This window comes from Centropristis striata, chromosome 3 (genome assembly GCF_030273125.1).
Source record: "Centropristis striata isolate RG_2023a ecotype Rhode Island chromosome 3, C.striata_1.0, whole genome shotgun sequence".
NCBI lineage: Eukaryota > Metazoa > Chordata > Actinopteri > Perciformes > Serranidae > Centropristis > Centropristis striata.
This window is the reverse complement of record NC_081519.1, coordinates 3996890-4009108: the sequence shown is the minus strand read 5'-3', so window position 1 is coordinate 4009108 and position 12219 is coordinate 3996890. Positions and strand designations below refer to the sequence as shown.

Sequence of the window (12219 nt, the reverse complement as noted above, 5' to 3'; positions counted from 1 at the left end):
TGGATCCAGCTGTACATAGTCTAGGTGACGTCCTGCAGAACACATCTGGCTTCTTTTTATGCTGTTGAAAGCAGCCAAACTGTCACACTGCTCTTAACATGACTCACACTAATTATCACTTCACTAAGTCACTAAGTCCGGAGAACATTTCTGACTCCTTTTTGAGTTTTTAGGAGTTTCTGTACATGCACACTGTAAAAATGACCCCCAAAAAAATGCACAAAATTACTAGAAATTAGGCAAATTTATTTAAAAAAGACACAAAATGACCAAAAAAGGCACAAAATTACTAAAAAAAGACGCATTTTTTTTAAAAAAAAGACACAAATGACCAAAAAAAGACACGAAATTACTAAAAAAGACGCAAAATGATTTAAAAAAGATACAAAATGACCAAAAAAAAGTAATTAAAGGGGCCGCACTAACATTAAACTTTCAAATCAAGGTGGGGGTCACAAAATATCATCATGAGGGCCGCAATTGGCCCGCGGGCCGCGAGTTTGAGACCCATGGTCTAAATTAACTAAAAGTATTAATATACTATATTTTTAAAAAACATGTTGTTTTTACGGTAAAAAACGACAGCTGTAGTTGCCAGAACTTTACCATAAAAAATATGGTGCAACTTTTTTGTAGTATTACGGTAAAACTATATTAGCACTGTTGGTTTGATCAGTTATGTCACCTTTAATGCAAAGTTGACATTGTTTGAGATATCTGAAGCTAAGTGGAAAACTCCCAATAATGTACACTGTAAAAAAAAAAACCTGTTGTTTTTATGGTAAAAAAAAACAGCAGCTGTGGTTGCCAGAACTTTACCGTAACAAATACGGTGCAACTTTTTCCAATATTACGGTAAAACTATATTAGCACTGTTGATTTCACGTTTCAGATTGCCATTTTATTCCATATTTTACCATTAAAAAAAAAATTCCATCAAAATAAACCCTGTTCTGCCATATAATTGACAAGAAAATACTTCATAAATGCTGCATAAATGAAAGATTTTACCATTAAATATCCCAGTATATTTCTGTTAGAGATTTGGTGTTTAGTACATTTAACAGTGAGAAAAAGTATTTTTACAAAAAATAAATGCAAAAATGATGGCTTGTATGTATATCACAGTATATTTTTGCTACAAACACGGTGCAAGAGTATTCTACAGTGGGGTAATATATTTTTTAAAAATTTAAAAAGTAAAAAATTGTGTTTTTTGCTGATGTCTACATTTATGGTGTTGCATTTTACGGTCTTTTACTGTCATGTTTTAACAGTTTTTCACCGTAAAATCTACAGACATTTTTCACAGTGCAGGACGAGACAGGTAAAAGCTGCTTCATGGCGTTTCTACTTTAGCTCCAGTGAATCCAGCGGTCCATGTCACACTGTAATGACTTGCTGTCACTTCTGCCATCTGGTGTCTCAGTGGACTAAAAACTAAAGGTTCAGGTAGAAGTGAAAATAGCCAAAATGGCCAACAGATGGGAGTTGTGACACGTGAACTGTAAATGGAGGAGAAATAAAAATCCAGAGGATACAACAACTCTCAGGAGACTTCTAATCAGCTCTCCACAGCTACATTTACCTTTAAATATGTCCGCTACACGTTACTCTAGTCCTTAACCTCTCACCACTCTCTATTATCCTGTCCTTTCTTTGCTTTAATTGCTCTAGAGGGAAAAAAAAATCTACCCATTTCATTAATTTCTAACATCTTTTGGCATTAATTATGGTGTCCTACCATGAGTTACTTAGAATATGAGTCATTTTTTCATATCAAATCGAATCAAAAAGCCTTTATTGTCATTATATAAGCCGATAGTTGTCAAGCTTTTTGAGTCGCGACCCACAATCTGACATGCATGTTGTCTCACTGAACAGAATCTCCACGTATAGTTCAGATCATATAAACTCAGTTGATACAACGAATTTTGGACAAATAATGAAGCAGACAACTAAAACACCTCTCTGTCTGTGCATTTATATATTTTTTATATTTTATGACACAAAATGATCAGAAAAAGACACAAAATGACAAAAAATGACCACAAAAAGACACAAATTGACCAAAAAAGACACAAATCGACCCCAAAATGATCAAAAAAAGACACAAAATGACCACAAAAGACACAAAATGACAAAAAAAGACACAAAGTGACCAAAAAACACACAAAATGACAAAAAAAGACACAAAATGACAAAAAACGTCTACATAGGAAACATTAATCCAACAAATACTCTATATAGTCTAGAGTGTATTCTGTTGTTTAGGTTGGAGATTTTGATGCAGAAAACAGAACTTTCTGTTGTGTGGTGGCAGAAAAAGCTGGTTGAAGAACTGTTTAAACAGATCAGATAAGCTTTTTTTTTTTTTTTTTTGGTTAAAATAAGAAATTCAAGAGGTTTTCCAGGTGGTCCTCTCACTCTTCCACGACTCCACATCGTGACTTGTCACTTCGATCACTACTCTTGAGAGTATAGGCTACAATATAGTATATCATTGAGAATTCATAGTCGATAGTTTAGAGATTATTAGAGGTCCAAGAGTGGGACTGAGAGGAAAGTACAAGTACAAATGTGTCTGCTACTTCAGCACCATGGACAGCACCACGGATTTATCCGTGATGCTGGGCTTGAAGCAGAAAACAAATACTGCATAACGGAAAAACTGACAACTTCTTGCATTGACTGAAATCGTTAACGAGATAAAAATACAAAATCCTGTCAAAATTGTGCTCCTTTCAAAATAAAATACGCAGTTCATGCAGCCAAAAGCTAATTTGATTGTTGAAGTGGAACAGCATACAATCATTTATGACATAACATATTCTTTTTATAAGGATAGATGGTCAGATCAACAGATCTTCCACATCGGGGAAGCAAAGTAAGCTGTTTGGTGTTGTTGTTGTTTACTTTATACACACAGTTTATCACGGGATCTCGCGGTCTCCCGTACGTTCAGGATTATAGTGTGTTCTCGTTATCTCGCGTGTTACAGCTGGCTCGATACGCTGCCTTTATGAGCCAGGTGGGAACTGACGAACCTGGTCTCACAGGAATCTGTGAAATAGCCACGGATTCGCTTAACTCAAAATCCGTGGAATAGCCACGGAATCGCTCAAATTTCTGTGAAACTGACACGGATTTCGCTACAATGCAAGTTAATGACAGTCATATCCCGTGGCTATTCCATGGATATTTGTTCCTATTGGTTTGTTCCAAGTCACGTGACTTTCAAGGTCCCAGCGGTCAGAACAAAAAACATGGCGGACAGTTCTCTCATTTTTAGTGAAAAAATCAATATTTTGACTTAGTTTCTGCATAAAAATAGATTTTGATCACATTTCTAGCGAGAAATATATGTTTTATTTCCTAAATATTCACTCAGTGAATGTACATAATCACTTTGTATGTTGGAATAGCCACGGGATATGACTGTCATTAACTTGCATTGTAGCGAAATCCGTGTCAGTTTAGATTCTAAATTGCACAAACCTCAAAGTCAGATTAATTATCACATATTGAACTAAACCACCTGTGAGCGCTGCTCTCTCTCTCTGCTGGCTGGAGAAGAAGGAGGCAGGTTACCGAGGAGCAGCATGTTGGTCATTTGGTGATCTGTAAGCTTTGTTCTACTGAACAACTGACACTGGTGTCTGGTGCTTCATACAGAACTACACAATATTAATAAACATTTCACATGAGTCACTATACTGGGTATTTATGCAGCTTTTAGTTTGCCAACTGTGAATGATGATGCATGCTCATTAGCTCTTTGTTTTTAGTTATAAACTCCAATAATTATGCCTCGGTTCTTGTTACTAATGAAGGAAAACTAGAGTCAATATGTTCAACATTTACAATATGAATTGTTCAAAGCATCAATACGGCTGCCAACATTTATGTGAGACTCTTTAAATAGGTGGTAAAATGCAAAAAAATGCACTTTTTAATGCTGCAATGCATAAAAACACTGTTTTCCTCTCCGTATGGCCATTTGCATGATGAAAAGATATTTTTCTTCTCAACATAAATCATCCTGACAGTATTTTTTGATATATGTGTGTGTGTGTTTGAGTGCTGCATGTGGATTTACACACTTATATGTGTCTGTTTGTGTACACTGTAAAAAAAAAACCTGTTGTTTTTACAGTAAAAAAAACAGCAGCTGTGATTGCCAGAACTTTACCGTAATAAATACGGTGCAACTTTTTCAAATACTGCAGTAAAATGATATTAGCACTGTTGATTTCATGTTTAAGATTGCAACTTTATTCTATTTTTTACTGTATAAATAGGTTTTTCCATAAAAAGAAACACTGTTCTGCCATCTAATTGACAAGAAAATACTTTATAAATGCTGCATCAATTAGAATTTACCATTTAAAAAGATTTTACCATTAAATATTACAGTATATTGTTGTTAGAGAGATGGTGTTTAATACATTTAAAAGTGAGAAAAAGTATTTTTACAAAACATAAATGCAAAAATTAAAGTGATGGCATGCATTTATATTACATTAAATACATATTACAGTGTAGTTTACAATGGAGTAATGTAAAAAATGTAAAAAAAAAAAAAAAAACTGTTTTGGCTGATATATTTATCATTTTACAGTCTTTTACTGTCATGTTTTTGCAGTTTTTCAGCGTAAAATCTACAGACATTTTTTACAGTGTAAATATACATGTTTGTGTGTGTGTTGCTGTCTTCCTGTGCTTGTGTTTGTGCTCTTACACGTGTGATTGTTTGTGTGTGTGTGTTTATAGGAAGTTGGCGAAGAAGCAGAAGGAGACGGCCAGCAGCTCCACCCAGCAGAGGGAGATGGGTCCGGTCACCACGGCCGACAAGAGCACCACTAAAGTCAGCACACTGCACAAAGACGACCCCTTCTCCACCTCCAACCAGGACCTCAACGGATTCAGTAAGTTTATTTATTCATTTATTTGTTTGTTTATTTAACAGGAACAGTGCATGGCATAAGTCGCGAAAAACTGCCCCAAAATTTTGCATTGAAATGAATTGGACGGCCAAAAAAAAATGAGCGAAAAAGAACAATAATTGGAGATTTTTAAACGTCTACTTCTCCGGCATAATTTCACCTAGAGACTCCATTTAAACTTTAAACAGTAGACACAAGTCTTGTGTATCGGTGTATTAATCCACGTTTCGATAGGTCATATAGTTTTTTATCAATCCCTGTTCAATGACCATGATCATTTTTGGAGAAATTCTGAGATTATAATGGGTGTGTATTGCACGGAATGTTCGTGTCACAGTGTGTGACATCATCGCCAGAGTGTAGAGGGAGAGAAAGAAATGAATTTTAAAACTGCGCTCCAGGCCGCAAATTCCACTCTACAGATATAATTTATAGATAGAAACGTAGGAAAATTAGTCTTCTCACTCACAATCCTCTGGTAAAGCTGTCAGAGTTATAGTTTGGGCGTAGGATGCACAGATGATCCACCAACACGCACCAACAGCCTCATTGCCTCCCATATTAAAAACGCAGGAAGATTTCTGAAAAAGGGAGATGTAACAGTTTATTTAGATCGCTCTAACAAAGCTATTTTTTCATATTTCTTAAAAACAAACATATGTAGACGTTCAGGAAGAACTCAGGACGCTCAAAGTGAAGTCGGATCAATGATAGGTATTATGGTTTTGCCAAAAATGCTTTCTGTTCGAGGCCAGATATTCCAGTCTGTCCACCTCTGCTGTCACTGTTCCGGGACATTCGGCAGTTGGTGGCAGTTAATGTGGCCCTTTCAGAATTTCCCAAGAGGAAATTTTCTAGTTTCATCTGTAGTCCCTGGGCAGGAACAAATAAACTAACACAAACAAACAAGCCTTTCAAACAGCAACAACAAAGTTTCACACTCTTAAAACACAATAGAACACAGGAGAGTAAAGTCATAGTATTAAGACCCAACGCAAAACAATGTTAAAATACAACACTGAAGACATTGCAAAATAGTGAGCTAATCTTTGAGTTTATAGTTGGTAGGTGCATGATTGAGTGGATTTAAGCCGTGATTTTATTTTAGATTTAAAACCAACGAATGTGCTGATGTCCGTGATCTCATTTCTAAGTCTAAATGTCCTGTGGCTCTGGCCTGACTCCTAAATCTACAGCGTCCAGCACCATCAAGGTCCAATGGAGACTCTAATTCAATCTTTCAATATAGAGCCAAATTAAAATACAGTGACGTTGGAGTTAATAAATGTAGCTCTAATTGAACTTTTGTATCACATAGTAAAGTTTCTTTTGCCCTTGTCTCCTAATAGGAAATGCACATATACTATATCTGTGTGCCATTAATCATTTTGTCACATTCATTTATTCAAATAGTGGACATCTCATTTTATAATAAAACTCTCCATCTGTTCCTCTTTCACTAATATCAGCAGTATGTTGTGCTGCTTCACTAGTCCCCATCTTACTCACTGCTGCTCTAATCACTTTCCCTGTTCGCTAAACTTGTTCTGCTTTGTGCTGCCACACACACACACACACACACACACACACACACACACGTACATGTATGCATATTGCATTGAGTATTTCACATATAAAATGCGTCTGTGTGACTTTAAATGCAATCTTATGAAAGTCAGCCTGCCCACATTTGCGTGGCTGTGTGGGTGCATATTCTCTTTATGAAACTGTGTGTGTGTGTGTGTGTGTGTGTGTGTGTGTGTGTGTGTGTGTGTTCTTGTGCTTCCTACATAGTGAGGACCAGGACATGTTTTTAACCAACAGAGTGAGGACATTTTTGCAAAGTGAGGACATTTCGGCCAGTCCTCACTTCTTTAAAGGCTTTTTTGAGATTTCAGACTTTGTTTTAAGGGTTAAAGGTTACATGATAATGACAATTAACTGAAACTGTATTGTGTTGTTACAAAACTAACTAAAATTATAGTGAAAATGTCCTTCGTTTTCGTCTTTGTCAACTTTTTTTCATCCATAATGAAGAAGGATAAGGCAAAGGAAATAAAGGCAAAATTTACTGTGACCTCTTTTAACCCTCTGGAGTCCACGAAGGCGCCGGAGCACGACTTCTTCATGACATCAAAAAAAGACACAGAAGACACAAAATGACAAAAAAGAGACAAAATTACCACAAAAAAAAAGACACAACAGATATAAAATGACCAAAAAAGACACAAAATGACAAAAAAAGAGACAAAATAACTAAAAAAAGACACAACAACAGACACATAATGACCAAAAAAGATAAAACAACAGACACAAAATGACCAAAAAAGACACAAAAAACTAAAAAAAGACACAAAATGACAAAAAAAGACAAAAAAAGACATGAAAAGGATTCCAAAATGGACAAAATAGTCCAAGACTCCATAGAGTTAATCCCCCACCCAACAAATACCCCAGTACAAAAAACTAAACTAAAACATTTAAAAAAAAAATACTAAACAAAAATTAGCAAACTCACTCTAAAAACGAATTAAAACTAACTGAATTTGAACTAGAAATCACAACGAAATTAAACCTAAAACTAACGAAAAATCCCAAAACTATTATAACCTTGCAAGGGAATTCACTGTTCGAATGAGGGTCCTCACAAAGATAGAAGTACAAGAATGTGTGTATGTGTGTGTGTGTGTGTGTGTGTGTCCAGGATAATTAGACAGGGCCCCTCAGAAGGGCATTTTTCTCTTGAAAATGTCAGGCTGGCCTTTTGGGAGTGCTTGGCCGTTGAGGGGAGCAGGAAAGGGACTAAGTAGCGAGCTAATGTCGCCAGTAATTGCCTGCTTCTCTTCCTATAACTGTCCACGCTGCGATTCTGACATACAATAATGTTTTTGCAGTGAAAACACACTTCCATCTGGACCTTGGATATATGAAGAAGTAGTTGGTCACACTTTATCTGAAGGGGCATGCATAAGACTGACATGCATGCTTATGAATGCTGTTATTTTTTTGATTTTGAGATTATTTTACTGGTTTATAAATCTCTTAATTGTCTTAGTCCAGCCTGTTTATCTGATTTACTTTTATCCTATGAACACTGGAGGACCCTCAGGTTTTTCTGGCCTTTTAATAAACCAAAAGTAAGAACTAAAACCAAAAAGAGATGTCTAGCTGATTATAAAAGAGACACAAAATGACCAAAAATAGATGTTAAAATTATTGAAAAAGACACAAAATGACCAAAAATAGATGTGGAAATTACTAAATAGGACACAAATTGACCAAAAATAGATGTAAAAATGACCAAAAAAGGCACAAAATGACCAAAAATAGATGCTAAAATGACCAGAAAAGACACAAAGTGACCAAAAATAGACGCAAAATGACCAAAAAAGACACAAATTGACCAAAAATAGATGTAAAAATGATTTTTTTAAAAAGACACAAAATGACCAAAAATAGATGCAAAAACGACTAGACACAAAGTGACCAAGAATAGATGTAAAAATGACCAAAAAAGACACAAAGTGACCAAGAATAGATGTTAAAATGATCAAATGATCAAATCTTATTTACTTTTATCCTATGAACCCTTGAAGACCCTCAGGTTTTTCTGGCCTTTTAATAAAACCAAAAGTTAGAACAAAAACCCCACAAAATAAATATACACAAAAAGCACAATTTGTTTTTTGTTTTTTTTATTTACAAAAAATAAAAACACACAAGAAACACACAAAAATACCCCCAAATCACACAAAATAACAGTAAACACAAAATCTAAGTAAAAGTAAGCTTTTGTTTTTTAGTTACAAAAAACCCCATAAAAAAACCCATAAAAACACACAAAAAACACACTAAAAAAAAAAAAAAAAACACAAAAAATACCTCCAAATAACACAAAATAACAGTAAACACAAAATCTCAGTAAAAGTAAGTTTTCGTTCATAGTTACAAAAAAACACACAAGAAACACACTAAAAAAATCAATAAAAAACACATAAAAAAACATGGAAAAAACACAAAAAATTACAAAAAAAAAAAATGAAAAACAAAAAAAAACCACACAAAAAATACCCCCATATCACACAAAATAACAGTAAACACAAAATCCAAGTAAAAGTAAAATCATGTTACACTTGGTAGTGGTGTTTTTTTTACCTTTGCTGAAAAAGAGTTGGAGCACCAAATTGGACAAGATGTTGGTTGTTTCAGTAATTTGTTGTCTTTAAAACATTGATGTTTGTTTTCTTTTAACCAGACCAAACTGCACTTTGGTAGAATCCATGAATAAAGGTTTGGAGAGTTTTTTGGAGAGAAATGAGGCTACTGTCTATTGGGAACTGAATATATGATAACGTAATGGTTATTTCATAAGTCATGGATTATTTTTTCCCTCCCAGGCAGAGTTGACTGGACCTTGCTTGGGGCCAAATATAGTTTTGGAATTCAAATCAGTTTTCTTTACCTTGATTAGGAGCGTAAGTGGAAATAAGTTGGGACTCCCAAAAGTTGCCAGACTTCCAGCCTCTTTAAGTCAGCTTTGGAGACAAGTAAAGAAAATGTGCTTGCCCATAAGCCGAGTCTGTTATATTGTATCAGTGCACGTATACTGTATTAACAGACTGTGACAAAAAAATACCATTAGGTCTTGTTTAGTGTGTCATTTATACAGCTTTTTGTTTAGGATTTATGGCAATTACACTGCAAAAACAGAAAAGTTGGGTGAACTCAAAATTTCAAGGCAACAAACTTCGATAAAATTTTAAGTTGGACAATTAAATTAAATATTTTAAGTTTTGTTTTTGAGTTTGTTGAGCACTTTTCACAGATAAAATCACAAAGTGCTTTACATAAGATAAAAAGAAAGAAATAAGACAACTAAAACACAGTGAAACATAAAACTTATAAAATAATATGTACAATGCAATACATGTACAATTTTAGTCCACAGAAAATAAGTCGCGCGCGCACACACAGACACACACACACACATTCTTGTACTTCTATCTTTGTGAGGGCCCTCTCTTGTAATAGTGAATTCCTTTGTTTAAATAACAGTAAACACAAAATCTAAGTAAAAGTAAGTTTTTGTTTTTTAGTGACAAAAACCCCATAAAAACATATTAAAAATACACATAAAAACATACAAGAAACGCACAAAAAAATACTAAAAAACACACCAAAAATACCCCCAAATCACACAAAATAACAGTAAACACAAAATCTCAGTAAAAGTAAGTTTTTGTTCATAGTTACAAAAAACCCATAAAACACACAAGAAACACACTAAAACACACACAAAAATCATTAAAAAACACGGATTAAAAACACAAAAAATTACAAAAAAACACACGAAAAACAAAAAAACACACAAAAAATCACAAAAAGTAAAAGTAAAATCATGTTACACCTGGTCGTGGTGATTTTTACCTTTGCTGAAAACACTTTGCAAAAATGTCCTCACACTGTTGGTTAAATTCGTGTCCTGGTCCCCACAATGTAAGACGTACAAGAACATATGCACACACATATTCACTTACACATACATACATATATATATATATATATACACAGTCACATATCCAGGCTCAGTCCTAATGAGACAGAGAAAAAACGCTGACACAGGGTAGGGGACCCAATAATACTGGTGCAGATGGACCCTCGGAGGGCAAATAACCTTTTTGTGTTATTGCATTCTCACCCAGTCACCAGTTATCTTGGCAGGACATTGCTGTCAAAGCAGATTTCTTTTGGTATGCAGGTACACTCCTCACTGTATTAAAGTTGAGCTTCTTCTTGAGGCGCATTAGCATACAGTGCCGGTGCGCATGAGACGAGAGGGATTTTATCACGGAAGAGGAGAAAATATGTTGTGTTTGGAGGAATTAGGAGGACAAAGGAGAGAGGAGAAGAAGATAAAACTTAAATTATCCGCTGGAGGGAAATTGGCCGATTGTACCAGAAAACAGTGGAGCAAACAGAATATTAATAAGAATTAGGCAGGCGGGCCGCTATATGGATCATTTTCACATCAGGAAATTATTATCACATTCATTTTTAAGACACAAGAGGAAATAATAAAGACGGGATGAGGTCTGTGTCAGCCTTTATACTGGCTCATTTTATTAGTGAGGAACCTCCCAGGTTGTTTTATAGTCGTGTTCATCCGGAGAAAATAAAGTTTTTTTGGTAACACTTTACAACAGGGGTCTCCAACTCGCGGCCCGCGGGCCAATTGTGGCCCTGGTGATGATATTTTGTGGCCCCCACCTTGATATGAAAGTTTAATGTGAGTTTTATATGAATGGCACTTGTGGAAGGTCCCTTTAATTACTTTTTTTGGTAATTTTTTCTCTTTTTTAAAATAATTTTGTGTGTTTTTAAATCATTTTGTCTTTCTAAATAATTTTGTGTCTTTTTAAATAATTTTGTGTCTTTCTAAATAATTTTGTGTCTTTTTAAATAATTTTTTGGCTTTCTAAATAATTTTGTGTCTTTCTAAATAATTTTGTGTCTTTTTAAATAATTTGGTGTCTTTTTAAAAATAATTTTGTGGGGCTTTTTTAAGTAATTTTGTTTCTTTTTTTGGTCATTTTGTGTCTTTTTTGGTCATTTTGTGTCTTTTTTAAATAATTTTGTGTTTTTTAAATAATTTTGTGTCTTTTTAAATAATTCTGTGTCTTTTTAAAAATAATTTTGTGTCTTTTTTCTGTCATTTTGTGTCTTTCTTTGTATTTTTGTGTCTTTTTTTGGTCATTTTTATATAATTATTTCTCTTAAAAGAATAAAGCAAAAAAATTGAAATCTAAAACTTTGTCACAAGATAAAACAGACATCAAGGACTTCTTTTTTTAGTTATAACTAAATTTTGACCAAAAATGTAGTTACTGCAGTTCGGCTTTATAGGACAGTATGTCCATATCACAAAACTGAATATATCAGCTGGCTTTTCCTACATCAGAAACAAATGATGGACATGTTGGATGCTTGGTGGTAATGTGTCTGAATCAGTCTGCTAAAAATGTCAGTAGAAATAATTTGCACTAAAGAAATCCAAGCTGGATATAGCTCCGTAACATAGATGGACTATTTGACAAAAGCACTCATTCATCCTGCTCCCTTACACATATATACAAAATACTCTCAAGCCACTTTCTTCCTATAGCTTTAATGTGAAAAACAGCTAATTTGAGTGTCATCTCCGCTGCCATTATCACTCTAAGTGGATCCTTCTGCAGCCCTCTTGGGACTAACGTCAGCTTGGAGAGGCTAATGC

At 34.6% G+C, this 12219-nt stretch overlaps 1 protein-coding gene across 1 annotated transcript in view; it reads left to right on the top strand.

The window, feature by feature from the left end:
• ptprt (protein tyrosine phosphatase receptor type T) overlaps window positions 1–12219 on the top strand; it is a 555356-nt gene that overhangs the window by 414235 nt on the left and 128902 nt on the right. Inside the window, exon 18 of the mRNA XM_059329753.1 lies at window positions 4774–4928. Within this exon, the coding sequence (XP_059185736.1) occupies window positions 4774–4928 (155 nt within the window). The remainder of the gene's footprint in view (window positions 1–4773; window positions 4929–12219) is intronic.